This window comes from Salvelinus sp. IW2-2015, linkage group LG18 (assembly GCF_002910315.2).
Source record: "Salvelinus sp. IW2-2015 linkage group LG18, ASM291031v2, whole genome shotgun sequence".
NCBI classification, from domain to species: domain Eukaryota; kingdom Metazoa; phylum Chordata; class Actinopteri; order Salmoniformes; family Salmonidae; genus Salvelinus; species Salvelinus sp. IW2-2015.
The window spans coordinates 9,259,813-9,275,341 of record NC_036858.1 but is presented as its reverse complement, the minus strand read 5'-3'; the positions used below and the strand labels follow the sequence as shown (position 1 = coordinate 9,275,341).

Here is a 15,529-nt window from a genome sequence, read left to right as displayed (position 1 = left end):
AACCAACCATAGCTAGACCATAGAAATACCACAAACTAGACCACAACACAGACCAGTCAGACTACAACCAGACCATAGCTAGACCATAGAAATACACCAACTAGACCACAACCAGACCAGTCAGACTACAACCAGACCATAGCTAGACCATAGAAATACCACAACTAGACCACAACCAGACCAGTCAGACTACAACCAGACCATAGCTAGACCATAGAAATATCACAACTAGACCACAACCAGACCAGTCAGACTACAACCAGACCATAGCTAGATCATAGAAATACCACAACTAGACCACAACCAGACCAGTCAGACTACAACCAGACCATAGCTAGACCATAGAAATATCACAACTAGACCACAACCAGACCAGTCAGACTACAACCAGACCATAGCTAGACCATAGAAATATCACAACTAGACCACAACCAGACCAGTCAGACTACAACCAGACCATAGCTAGACCATAGAATTACCCCAACCAAACCACAAACTGATCAGCCCCACCTCAGCCAGATATACACTCTTCCCTCTCATCAGCTTTAAAAAAAAGACAGCATCTTGTACAAGGGAAATTACAGCTTTGAGACTGTATCAAAATGTGGGTCAATGTCTGTCAAGATGACCTCAACTAAAGTGTATATGATTGAGTATTCTGATGGAAAGCTGGCTATAAAAAAATAGARGAAGACATTTCCAAATTAAGCCATCATAGTGAAAACATAATTAAGTGCTCTGGGAGATGGATGGCATTATGTCATAGAGACAATTCTTTAAAGAATGTAAGCTGGATCCCAAAAATTACAACAAAACGCTAATTGGGGTCGGGTTAAATGCAGAAGACACATTTCAGTTGAAGGCATTCAGTTGTACAACTAACTAGGTATCCCCCCTTTTCTCTTTCAATTCAACCTGTGACATTCTTCCTGCAATAGTACAGTACCTCTTTGTTGAAAGACGTTTTTCAAGAAAAGAAAGCCCTAGATATCCGGGGATTTACAAACTGATATCAAACGGACATCGAAGGGATTCTGAAGTTGTAGATTAGTGGAATTCGATCAACACAACTTTAAAAGCATCACATTGATTTGGAGCCATCAATACTCTCCCGGCTGTATTAGAAAACAGCTTGTATATCACCAAAGCTGCAGCTACTTCCGATACACCACGCAAAACCTCTGACGTACTCTAAACTAAAAAACAAAGATGTTATCATAGGTAATCAGTGTCAAAACCCAGAGGGGTGCACGCCATCATCCAACACGCTCATCCTAATTGTCCCTTTCAAATCCTCTGACATCACAACAAAATATGAGTTAATTGCACGAGATGAATATATCCTATACTATTTGCATTTTGCCCTGACATGTCTGATAGCTTACAACCTCATCCATATTCATGGTTTCCCCAGTCACGTGAGAAATGGACTGGCAGAAGGCTAACTGTGCCATTTAAGAAGGCGAGACTTTGGCTAGTGCTCAATATGGTTTTTAATAGTCCGTTAACTACTCAAGGTCAATCCAGGTTAAAAGGGAAGTTACTAAAGTGTTTCCATTCCCCTTTAAGGTTGATGTGCCTTGCAGCCGCATTCTTCTCTCCCTGGGCGGCAGAGCAGAGGATTTGGGCTCCACTACACTCTGAGCATCCAGCCCCTCTCGCTCCCCTTGGTTATGCAAAAGCCAGATAATCTTGGTGCATGCAGCTTTGCAAGAAGGTCTGCTCCGCAACCGAGCTGACTGCCTGGCTCATTCCAGCACCACACATTCAGTCCACTGATGCAGAATGTGTCAATTATAGCACAGCAGGGATGGATGGATCGTACCTGGCTGGTCCTGTGCCGGTGTGTCCTTTGCAGAGGCTCTACATGGTAGTGGAGTGTGTGTGTCCCAGTGTGTGTGAGGTGTGTGTGTGTGAGTGTGTGTATCGAGTGCCAGTGAAGAGCGAAGGAGGAGTGCACAGCGCAGTGCCGGAGATTGGAGGCGGGCAGGGTTTCTTGACTGGCCTGCTCGAGAACTGATGTGTTGTGTGTGTGTGTGTGTGTGTGTGTGTGTGTGTGGTGTTGTGTGTTGGTGTGTGTGTGTGTGTGTGTGTGTGTGTGTGTGGTGTTGTGTGTGTGTGTGTGTGTGTTGTGTTGTGTGTGTGGTGTGTGTGGTGTGTGTGTGTGTGGTGTGTGTGTGTGTGTGTGTGTGTGTGTGGTGTGTGTGTGTGTGTGTGTGTGTGTGTGTGTGTGTCTGAGAGTATAATCCTTTCACTGTCTTCAGGGACAAGCAGCAAATGAGCCAGTCTCCCTTTTCTCTCTCTCTCTCTTCTCTCACCTGTATCTCAGACTCACACATGAGCCTCCAGCACAATGATCCTCCCATGCTGCCACCTTTTCGCCTGATAACACAGGATGAGGCGAGCTGTCTTTTCCTGTCTCTATTAATGACTACGACGATATCCATCATTCTCTCTCTCATTTTTTTTTTTGGTTTTCAATGCGACTCGGTGGCCGCTCCGCTGTCGGTGCTGCAACGTCTTGTGTATCTGGTTACGGATTAGACACCCACCCTACTGTGGGATTTACACATGCATGTTGTTGTTTACACATCCACTGATCCATTCCAAGGTGATGCGAAACGTCCGTTTAATTGGGGATGTTTAGATATTCCATTCATTCCTGTAGAGTTTGTAAGTTTTATTTTGCGAAAGTGATGTTTACTTCCTATTTACACACTGTTGAGAGAACAGATTTTGGGGGATGTTGGTTTACTGTGAATATTGTGTTCGTCTCGGTTGCGACTCAAATATACGCTAATAGATTCAATAATGGTATTTGCTCACCACTATTGTGGTTGGGAGGATTTTTTTTTGAATAGTTGATAATACACCACCAGCGCATCCAATTTGTGGTTCATCATGATTGTGGGGGAGTGATAGAGCCTGCAGTTAAAACGTAATCAAACTGGCAGAAGGCATTAGCACCATGCCAATCAAAGGCTACACCATTTTCACAGACTAGATCATTAGCAAGGTAGATAGAGACCATAGATAACGCTGCTCTGCTGTATTTGGCCCCACGTTCTGCTTTAAGGAGAAAGTGTGGGCAGTAATGACCTCCCCTATTGTGCTAAAACCAGATTACCATTGATGTAAGGAGCAGTAAGGAGCAGCCACAACTGGATGATTAGTGTAGACTTAGTGGGATTCAGGCTGGAGCAGAGAGAAATATGGAGGGACTGCACACTTGTCATCCAATTAAAATCATACTGGAGGCTGTGGGACTGTTGTGGATGGGCAGGGTGAAGATGAGCTTCTGCATTGTGTGTGTGTGTGTGTGTGTGTGTGTGTGTGTGTGTGTGTGGTGGTGTGTGTTGTGGTGTTGTGTGTGTGTGTGATGTGTGTGTGTGTTGTGTGTGTGTGTGTGTGTGTGTGGTGTGAAAACCCAAGTCAGCACAATCTAATCAACAATCACTTTCTTGCTCTCTCTCTCACTCCCTTGCTCTTTCTTTCTCTACTACTGTACCTTCAGGTTGTTGTTTTTTGACCTCATGGAGAGATTCCTAATGGGAGATTGCCATTGTCAATCCGTTTTGGTCCATTATATTTGAGTCATTTAGCGGACGCTTTTACTCAGAGCGACTTACAGGCGCAAATAGGATTAAGTGCCTTGCTCAAGGGCATATTGACATATTTTTTTTACCTAGTCAGCTTGGGGATTCAAACCAGCGACCTTTCAGTTACTGGCCCAATGCTCTTAACTGCCATGCCACCCAATAATGAACCAATTCCTAAAGACATGAAAAGATAAGGAATTGAAATGATACATGCTACGTCTGCTTGTGGTGCAGGACAAAACATTTAATTTCACCGTCAGATATCAGGATTTCAGAGGGACAGAGTGTATAATGAAGAAATTAGCAGTTATTCATCCGCACAATGTAATTTAGTAATCAGGCTTTAGTCTCTGTTTGTTTGATTTCATTCAAGACAGAGTTAAATCATCAAGCTCGCAGCTGAGCAAACAAACGTGGGGAAATGCCACATCTGTCACATACAAAATGCAGGAGAGGGAACCCTGAAGACAGATGCCTATTTCTGAGCACCAGCCATGGCTCAATTTCCTCCTTTAAGAACACCCAGTGTGAAAATAACCTCTTGCCCCGTATGTCATGGCTGTGTACAGAAAGGAACTGGAACTATATATGCGATAGGCTTAACCTTCCAGTGGACTTATATTATTGGAGCTTCGGCCATATAGCTTTTGACCCTATAGCTTACACCTTGGGAATGGATTTGGGGTAAATCAGTATGGGATTTCTTTACTGTCGTATCCCCAGGCATTCAGCTAAGAACCTTTTTTACCAGTCAAAATGTCCCTCCTGATTGTAAAGAACCCTATATCGCACTTGATGGCTACAGTATATCTTACTTGAAACCTGGTCACTAGGAGTAACTGGCTTTCTAGCCTATAATTCAATCTCATCTCTCCTACAGTTGACTGGCCTAATGAGTACTCAAAGTCATCTCACCTGCTGTGTACTTGGTTTAAATAAGCTCTTTCAGGTTTATGCCTCTATGCCTTTCCCAGTGCTCTCTGCATCTCTGTGTGTCTCCTTGCCCCTGCCGTCTCGCCCACTGTCAACACGCTAGATCAAATGACGACTGAAAACCACCGTTTAGTTCAGCTCCGTTTCCCCGTTTCCAAAGACTGCTATTTCCGTGTGACAGACTCTTTCCTGTATCCCTTTTCTTCCTCAGTCAGTCACTCATACATTCTATGTATCTGATGTTTGTATTTCCCCCCCCCCTAAGGGTTTTTCACGTGTCACTGAGAAGAGTGAGCTTGACTCATTCAGTCGCTACACATGAAGATTTCAGGCTTTTAAGGCAAGTCTGAGAAAAACGCACAGTGCTGAGAAAACCTCCTTCACTCTGCAGAGCTCAAAGAAAGTCTCTAAATACAAACATACGACGCATGACAGCCATTCATGGCACAACACAAGGCAATGTGTTCATTCAGTAAAAATATCAACTCAGAATTTATTCCCTGTGTTGGAATATTTTTGTTCTCACAGTGCGGAGCGATGCATTTTTATGCACAGAAAATGTCAATCCTAATACACTACTGCCCGTATACAGTTGAAGTCGGAAGTTTACATACACCTTAGCCAAATAGATTTAAAATCAGTTTTTCACAATTCCTGACATTTAATCCAATAATCCCATCCCTGTTTTAGGTCAATTACGATCACCACTTTAATTTAAGAATGTGAAATGGCAGAATAATAGTAGAGAGAATGATTTATTTCAGCTTTTATTTCTTTCATCACATTCCCAGTGGGTCAGACGTTTACATACACTCAATTAGTATTTGGTAGCATTGCCTTTAAATTGTTTAACTTGGGGCAAACATTTCGGGTAGCCTTCCATAAGCTTCCCACAATAAGTTGGGTGAATTTTGGCCCATTCCTCCTGACAGAGCTGGTGTAACTGAGTCAGGTTTGTAGGCCTCCTTGCTCGCACACGCTTTTTCAGTTCTGCCCACACATTTTCTATTGGATTGAGGTCAGGGCTTTGTGATGGCCACTCCAATACCTTGACTTTGTTGTCCTTAAGCCATTTTGCCACAACTTTGGAAGTATGCTTGGGGTCATTGTCCATTAGGAAGACACATTTGCGACCAAGCTTTAACTTCCTGACTGATGTCTTGAGATGTTGCTTCAATATATCCACATAATTTTCCTACCTCATGATTCCATCTATTTTGTGAAGTGCACTAGTCCCTCCTGCAGCAAAGCACCGCCACAACATGATGCTGCCACTCCCATGCTTCACGGTTGGGATGGTGTTCTTCGGCTTGCAAGCCTCCCCATTTTTCCTCCAAACATAATGATGGTCATTATGGCCAAACAGTTCTATTTTTGTTTCATCAGACCAGAGGACATTTCTCCAAAAAGTATGATCTTTGTCCCCATGTGCAGTTGCAAACKYTAGTCTGGCATTTTTATGGCAGTTTTGGAGCAGTGGTTTCTTCCTTGCTGAGTGGCCTTTCAGGTGATGTTGATATATGACTCGTTTTACTGTGGATATAAATACTTTTGTACCTGTTTCCTCCAGCATCTTCACAAGGTCCTTTGTTGTTGTTCTGGGATTGATTTGCACTTTTCGAAACAAAGTACGTTCATCTCTAGGAGACAGAACAAGTCTCCTTCCTGAGCGGTATGACAGCTGTGTGGTCCCATGGTGTTTATACTTGCGTACTATTGTTTGGAAATTGCTCCCAAGGATGAACCAGACTTGTGGAGGTCTACAATTTTGTTTTCTGAGGTCTTGGCTGATTTCGTTTGATTTTCCCATGATGTCAAGCAAATTGTCACTGAGTTTGAAGGTAGGCCTTGAATTACATACACAGGTACACCTCCAATTGACTCAAATGATGTCAATCAGCCTATCAGAAGCTTCTAAAGCCATGACATCATTTTCTGGAATTTTCCAAGCTGCTTAAAGGCACAGTCAACTTAGTGTATATAAACTTCTGACCCACTGGAATTGTGATACAGTGAATTATAAGTGAAATAATCTGTCTGTAAACATTTGTTGGAAAAATTACTTGTGTCATGCACAAAGTAGATGTCCTAACCGACTTGCCAAAACTGTAGTTTGTTAACAAGAAATTTGTGGAGTGGTTGAAAAACTAGTTTTAATGACTCCAAGCTAAGTGTATGTAAACTTCAGACGTCAACTGTGCATACTCTTAAATGTACCTCAGGCCAGCCTCCAGTTTATATATCAATATCAAATTGTATATAAAGTGAGGGCTACCTTGATGTACAGTAATAACAATCTAGTTCAGTAATAACAATCGAATGTCAGTGGGGATAATATCAACATCATGGCCATGGAGCATAGCATGTGCATCCCAGATCCTCTTCAGATCTCTCTCGCTCTCTCTCTCTACACAGTATATATATATTTATATGTCTCTCATCACATTAATATCATTAACATATTTTAGTCCCAATTTGCCTGTAAAATACCCCTTCAAACCACTATAATACTATATCAATAAACATTTTTCGGGAACACAACGGAAAGTCCAAGCCCCTGACATTCTACCTGCAACACACATGCAACAATATTTCAAATACAGCATGTCAATATTGTGCATTTAGACATTTATCAATAACCATCATATGGAGGCGAGAAAACATACTCACTGATAAGACTTCATTCAAACCAGTCAATCAAACATTGGCATATCAACGAGAACATGAAAATACCAAAAAATACATTCCCAAATCAGCATCCATCCCCCAGGTCAAAAGATCAAAGAGAACTTCCAGCCGCAGCATTTGAGAGAAAGGCACTCAAGTAAAAAATWAAAATACCTGCAGTAACTACAGTATGCACGGAGATAGAGTTGACATGCCTGGGGATGAAGAATTTCCCATTCTGCACCACGACAGTCACACTTCTACACCGTCCTGTACTGTGTTAGTACTGGATCTCAGCTCTCCTTCGTATCCTTTCACTCTGTTTTCTGTTCTCCTCATAGTATATATTCTTCCATTAAGTCATCTTTCTTTTCCTTCTTTCTTCTTCTGCTTCTCTCTTCATTCTTCTGTTTCCTCTGCATCCATGTTTTTGTCTCCGTCCAGTTTTTCTGGTACAACCACACTGCACGGGGGAGAGTGTTTTAGGGTTGGCGTGAGTATGTCTGTTCTGTGGTGGGTTGGCAGGGGTGTGTCTGTCTGTCTGTCTGTCTGTCTGTCTGTCTGTCTGTCTGTCTGTCTGTCTGTCTGTCTGTCTGTCTGTCTGTCTGTCTGTCTGTCTGTCTGTCTGTCTGTCTGTCTGTCTGTCTGTCTGTCTGTCTGTCTGTCTGTCTGTCTGTCTGTCTGTCTGTCTGTCTGTCTGTCTGTCTGTCTGTCTGTCTGTCTGTCTGTCTGTCTGTCTGTCTGTCTGTCTGTCTGTCTGTCTGTCTGTCTGTCTGTCTGTCTGTCTGTCTGTCTGTCTGTCTGTCTGTCTGTCTGTCTGTCTGTCTGTCTGTCTGTCTGTCTGTCTGTGTATGTGAAATCCAGCATGCTACAGTGCAGGAGAGCCTTTACCCATGTCTTTGCATGTCCACTGAATAAACTAATGTTTTATTAATGTAAACCCCTCCCCCGACACACTCCTCTTAAAGGCACAGTGTCCCAAAAAGAAATCTGTGGCTTTGATCTCTGGTCCAAATGACCATGGATGCTACATTTAATCTAGGCATGTTATTTCATTGGATACTATTCAGGATGTATGACTTGTAGAGGAATCATGTCTTTGGACGCGTTCCTCTGCCCAGGCGTTGCTGACGCATGCCAGATCTTACAACGCCTGGGTAGTTATTTTACATATCAGCTAGAGCTAGACACATCATATGTAATCTGTCAGTCGATGACACAGTCAATGACGTGGCACGCGACCATTGGTTAAAGCATGCAGCGTCTGAGCAGGGGAACGCAACCTTTATGTATGAGAAATGTTTTTGAACCAATGATAAAATCCCAACTATATGTTTGTCAACTCATACTATGTTAACCATTGGTTGCAGGTGTGACATTTGGGACAGTGTGTGGCATTGTCTTGTACTTTTTCTAGTGTCTTTGACACTTTAACCAAACTTACTGATGGTAGATATAAATAATGGAAACTAACAAAGATGTGTCTCGACAAGAGCACTAAAGAGAGTCCCATGGATGCGTTAGTGTCTAGTATTTTGTATGCGTGAACTACGATACGAAGTGAAACCAGTTGATCTATGAGCAGTGTGTGTGTGTGTCGTGTGTGTGTGTGCATGTGTGTTAGAGGACACAGGACAGACATGGTCTAAGTAAATCCTGGGTTACCGTAGGCTGTAATTCAATCCAGTGTGGAAGGCCATGAATTAATGAGAAGGTAGCAGTGTGTTTTCAGGGTCAGGCCTGGGCTACATCATATGCTGTGTGACACAAAATAATGCACACAACATGAAGACTACTGTCTATTGACCATAAAGTCCAATTTAGTTTGTTGAACAGATACTATTGCATATGGCTTTGTAAGAATTATATGCTGTGTCTGTGCCTAGGTTTATGCCTGGGTGTGTGTCGTGTAAGAGATAACATGTTTGTGTAATGTATAGCCCATGTGTGTGTGTGGTCATAATGTGCCACAGGCCGTTTGTTTGCTGACTGGTTAATAAAACATGGTGATATATTAAAGATGGCCCTGAGTGTAGTAAGTGGGTGAGTGACACTCACTGTGCCAGGTTGGAGTGAGGCCTTCAGTTTGCCCTTGAGCGAGGTACTGTATTCACTAGGATATCCTCTTTCTCAGCCCACCTTGCTTTCTATTGAGAGAAGGAAAAGATAGGTCAAGATGGGAAACTACTGCAAGCTTCATCTTAGTTTCCACTGAATTCTATGCAGTTCAAAACTCTTGAATTCCTTCAGAGTATAATTAAGAAAGGGAGACATGGAGTACTAGAGTTACTCACAGAGTGAGAGGTGGATGACATCTGCAAAGAGGAGGGGCAGAGCAGACGGAGAACAGAAGGAAAAATGGGAAAGTGGAGAAGGAAGAAAAGGGAGAGGAGGGAGAGAGAGGAGGGAGAGAGGGAGAGGAGGGAGAGAGAGAGGAGGGAGAGAGGGAGAGGAGGGAGAGAGGGAGAGAGCGGAGGGAGAGAGCGAGAGGAGGGAGAGAGAGGGAGGAGGGAGAGAGGAGGGAGAGAGAGAGAGGAGGGAGAGACAGGAGGGAGCGAGAGGAGGGAGAGAGAGAAGGGAGAGAGAGGCGGAGAGAAAGAGAAGAGGGAGAGAGGAGGAAGAGAGAGGAGGGAGAGAAGGGTGACTGTGAGAGGAGAAGGGAGAGAGAGAGGGAGGGAGAGAGGAGACTGTATAGTGACAGATTCATTGCTGCCCTTTGACAGCAAGTGCAGTTCCTCTCTCACCGTCTAGGCGCAGCAGCTGAATAATGAATCTGGTTCCAGGAAACGCTTCAGAAAGATTCAGTAACATTACATTCATTAGACTGACCCAGCGACAACCACCACACAGAGAGAGAATGAAAGAGAGAGTAAGAGAGAGAGAGAGAGATGAGAAATAACAAGTTAGATAGTATATTAATATATTTTGATTGGTGAATAGATTAATGTATTTCTTACCTCCCATGTAGGTTATTAGACAACACATGATCTTGTACGATGACAACCTGTCATCCATAGTTAATATTTACGCTATGACATGTTTAGGATATTTAACCCTGTTGACACTGTTGCAGTCTTAGTCCATGTCTCTCTTGGTCTCTAACATATCTGCCAAATGTTTCTAATTGTATGCCATTCATTAGAATCTAGCCTATCAGGCTCATTTGATCCCTCAGCTTCTTTAAAGCTCTCAATTTACCTGCCCATCTAAAGGCCTACTATGGGGGGAAACCTGTTGCCGTGGCAACCCCTGCAGGGCTGGCAAATGGATCTGAAGGTTTAGCGAAGCTATTTAACCATACACACAAACACACACACACACACATACACTTACACCGTTCTGTAGACCACCAGAGAAATCAAGTCTTAAGCTTTATAGCCTACCCAAAACTAACACTCTACTGTCAAATGGTACATAGGTAGGCTATTCATCAGTAACATAGAGGTCCATTCTTGTTGTTTTTATGTTGGGGAGATATTTATTTATACGCAGATACCGTAGCCATAGTGATAAGAGAACTCTATCTGGTCATGGCCATGATTACAGTACGAAAATGCAAATTAGATCCAATTTCAGAAATCATACAGTAAATACATGATTTATTTAGCAGTTATGAAAGAGATATGGACATTTGCCATGTTGTATATCACACAGTACAATTGAATTAAATGAAAACAACATGAAACTGGCCTTGTGCGTTGAACAAATTGAGATGTATAATACGTTGCATATCTAGAACCACTTATTCCGATAAAAGCCTTAGATGTCATTGATAGAAATGTCATACATGTAAGTACTCACTATGAACATGCAGGGTAGGAATGAAGAGCCCGCATAGGTCTCTTTTTCAGGTAACAACAAAAAGCAAGATGTCAAAATAGATCTCCCTCAACCAACATTGTGCAAAAATATGCATTTAAGAGTGCTAAGTGTTATATGGATTTATGGCACTTAGAATTGTGTCCAAGTATGAAAACCATACACAGTGAAATACACAGTGAATCATAAAACAGTAATTGAGAATACATATATTTACGTAATTGTAAATAATTCAAAAGGCATTCAGAGTAGTTACAGTATTTCACAAATGTTTTATATTTTTTATTTAACCTTTATTTAACTAGGGAAGTCAGTTAAGAACAAATTCTTATTTACAATGACGGCTTACCCTGGCTAAACCCTAACCCGGACGACACGGGACCAATTGTGCGCCGCCCTATGGGACTCCCAATCACAGCCGGTTGTGATACAGCCTGGAATCGAACCAGGGTCTGTAGTGACGCCTCTAGCACTGAGATGCAGTGCCTTAGACCGCTGCGCCACTCGGGAGCCCAAACCTGGGCTTATTCAAGATGGTGCAATTTTACAGAACATTTCGGGATAGAAATGTATTTATTGCGCAGAACAGGCTTGATCATTCCTGACGTGAATAACATACAGTTGATTTCCAACTGCGACCTTCTAAACAGTGTACCCTGCTGGGTAAAGCCCTGATCCATTCCTCAACGACAAATCAACTCTCACATCTTCGGCTCTGCTATCCCGTGTATGAAGAGGGCTCTCTAGTGGTGCACTCAGGAACTTGCACAATGTACATCCCCACACATTGAAAGGTTCTTGCTGTGCATCAATTTCATCTGCAAATCACCGAGCCCCTAAGGATGTATGTATGACAATGTTACTTTCTAAATGGAAGAATCTGCTCAGTTGTGGCAATCCAGCCAGCTATCCACAGTGATATTGCTTCACAAGGGAGTGAACAAGCCCTTAAGCAAGTCAAATTCGTTCGGTAAAGCACAGAATCACAGCACGAATGACGGTGCTCTTTCTAAAGACCTTAAAGCTGTGCCAGCTAAAGTCGGTGCACAATGCCTAATTAAACTCAGCCTCACAGGGATTGCAAGCAATTAATTAAAACACAAAACGGGAGGGGGGGGGGGTATCTGAAACGACAAATTAGTTAGGTCCACTTAAAAATAAATCATATAAAAGCTACTGCTAGGGGTGTATAGCCGAGACCACCCATGTCTAGCCCCCATCACACTAGTTACTGCATGTATCATTGATTTAATCACAATCTGAGCTCCACAGGCATCATTATGTGTTCACACCAATAGCCTAATGCAGGATTAACGCAAAGCTCATAGTCTACTGTATGGCTCTGGTGGCCCAGTGGTCATACAGTATGGGGTGACAGTGACCCAGTGGTCATATGGTGTGTCCCTAGCTCAGTGGTCATATGGGGTGTCTCTAGCCCAATGGTCATATGGGGTGTCCCTAGCCCAGTGGTCATATAGGGTGTCCCTAGCCCAGTGGTCATATGGGGTGTCCCTAGCCCAGTGGTCATATGGGGTGTGCCCAATGGTCCATATGGGGTGTCCCTAGCCCAGTGGTCATATAGGGTGTCCTAGCCCTAGCCCAGTGGTCATATGGGGTGTCCCTAGCCCAGTGGTCATATGGGGTGTCCCTAGCCCAGTGGTCATATGGGGTGTCCCTAGCCCAGTGGTCAGAGGGCGACACAGACACAGGGGTGTTTGAGGCAGATGGGGAGGATGCATTTGTTGATCTGGTGGAACTCCCCCAGCTGCAGAAGGTCAACGAAGAGGGTGAGGCCATCGTCCATGGTGTAGTACTTCCTACCGCCCTCCTCACACTACACAGAGAAACGAGTTTGAAACAAGCCATGGATTCCAGGCAACATTCGCATTGAGCTAAAGGGTAGAGCTGCGTGGGTTGGCAGGGGTCTGTCTGTCTGTCTGTCTGTCTGTCTGTCTGTCTGTCTGTCTGTCTGTCTGTCTGTCTGTCTGTCTGTCTGTCTGTCTGTCTGTCTAACCCGGAAGCTTACAAGAAATCCCACTATGCCCTCCGACGAACCATCAAACAGGAAAAGCGTCAATACAGGACTAAGATCGAATCATACTACACCAGCTCCGACGCTCGTCGGATGTGGCAGGGCTTGCAAACTATTACAGACTACAAAGCGAAGCACAGCCGAGAGCTGCCCAGGGACATGGGCCTACCAGACGAGCTAAATAACTTCTATGCTCGCTTTGAGGTAAGTAACACTAAAACATGCATGAGATCATCAGCTGTTCCGGATGCCGATGTGAGTAAGACCTTTAAACAGGTCAACATTCACAAGGCAAGTGTCTTCACTGACATTTTCAATCTCTCCCTGTCTGAGTCTGTAATACCAACATGTTTCAAGCAGACCACCATAGTCCCTGTGCCCAAGAATACTAAGGTAACCTGCCTAAATGACTACCGACCCGTAGCACTCACGTCTGTAACCATGAAATGCTTTGAAAGGCTGGTCATGGGTCACATCAACACCATTATCCCAGAAACTCTAGACCCACTCAAATTTGCATATCACACCAACAGATCAACAGATGATGCAATCTCWATTGCACTCCACACTGCCCTTTCACACCTGGACAAAAGGAACACCTATGTGAGAATGCTATTCAATGACTACAGCTCAGCGTTCAACACCATAGTGCCCTCAAAGCTCATCACTAAGCTAAGGACCCTGGGACTAAACACCTCCCTCTGCAACTGGATCCTGGACTTCCTAACGGGCCGCCCCCAGGTGGTAAGGGTAGGTAACAATACATCCGCCACACTGATCCTCAACACGGGGCCCCTCAGGGGTGCGTGCTCAGTCCCCTCCTGTACTCCCTGTTCACTCATGCCTGCACGGCCAGGCACGACTCCAACACCATCATCAAGTTTGCTGATGACACAACAGTGGTAGGACTGATTACTGACGACGATGAGGTAGCATATTTTTTAATATAGAGAGGAGGTCAGAGACCTGGCAGTGTGGTGCCAGGACAACAACCTCTCTCTAGACGTCAGCAAGACAAAGGAGCTGATTGTGGACTTCAGGAAACGAAGGGGCGAGCACAACCCATCCACATCGATGGGGCTGTAGTGGAGTGGGTCGAGATCATCAAGGTCCTTAGCGTCTACATCACTAAGGAATTAACATGGTCCACACACACCCACACAGTTGAAAAGAGTTGTAAAGAGGGTGCGACAGCGCCTCTTCCCCTTCAGTGGGCTGAAAAGATTTGGCATGGGCCGTCAGACCCCCAAAAAGTTCTAGAGCTGCATCGTTAAGAGCATCTTGACTGGCTGCATCACCGCTTGGTACSGCAACTGCAAGGCACGCGACCACAAGGCGTTACAGAGGGGGGGTGAGTATGGCCCAGTACATCACTGGGGCAGAGCTCCCTGCCATCCAGGACCTCTATACAAGGTGGTGTCAGAGGAAGGCCCAAACAATTGTCAGAGATTCCAGCCACCCAAGCCATAGACTGTTCTCTCTGCTACCGCACGGTAAGCGGTACCAGTGCACCAAGTCTGGAACCAACAGGACCCTGAACAGCTTCTACCCCCAAGCCATAAGACTGCTAAATACAGTATATCATCAAATGGCTACCCGGACTACCTGCCTTGACCCTTCTTTGCAATAACTCTCTTGCACWGACTCTATGCACACACACACACACACTTGCACACGAACACACACACACACAACACACAGCACACATGCATACTGACGCTACGCACGCTCACTCACACACTTTCACCATCACCACATATGATGCTGATACGGTCTATTATCTATCCTGTTATCTAGTCACTTTACCCCTACTTATACGTACATAGATAGCTCAATTCTCCCATTCCCCTTCACATCAACTTGGTACTGGTACTTCCTGTATATAGCCATGTTATTACCTCGTTCCCCTGCACATCAACTTGGTACTGGTACTTCCTGTATATAGTCATGTTANACTTGGTACTGGTACTTCCTGTATATAGTCATGTTATTACCTCGTTCCCCTGCACATCGACTTGGTACTGGTACTTCCTGTATATAGCCATGTTATTACCTCGTACCCCTGCACATCAACTTGGTACTGGTACTCCCTACATATAGCCATGTTATTCTTCCGTACCCCTGCATATCGACTTGGTACTGGTACTTCCTGTATATAGCCATGTTATTACCCCGTACCCCTGCACATCGACTTGGTACTGCCTGTATATAGCCATGTTATTCTTCTGTACCCCTGCACATCGACTTGGTACTGGTACTTCCTGTATATAGCCATTGTCATGACGTGGCATTTTCTGGGTGTAGATTGTGGTATCCCCCTTCTTTTCTACAACAACTCCATTCAGATTAAACAACAGCCTACCTTGGTTGATCATTGTAGCCTACTCCTTCTCATTAAAGTAACATAATTCCATCATTTTAATTCCATTTTTCATTGATTAGAAATATCCCACTTCATCTGCTCGGCTACATATGAAGT

General features: G+C 44.1%; 1 protein-coding gene across 1 annotated transcript in view; it reads right to left on the bottom strand.

Annotated features, from left to right (window-relative positions):
- Positions 1 to 14,999, bottom strand: part of LOC111977589 (SRC kinase signaling inhibitor 1-like) — an 83,538-nt gene extending 68,539 nt beyond the window's left edge. The window contains exons 1-2 of the mRNA XM_070448298.1: positions 14,949 to 14,999; positions 12,724 to 12,852 (exon numbers count right to left, since the gene is read on the bottom strand). Coding sequence (XP_070304399.1) covers positions 12,724 to 12,852; positions 14,949 to 14,999 — 180 coding nt within the window. The remainder of the gene's footprint in view (positions 1 to 12,723; positions 12,853 to 14,948) is intronic.
- Positions 15,000 to 15,529: the final 530 nt, after the last annotated feature.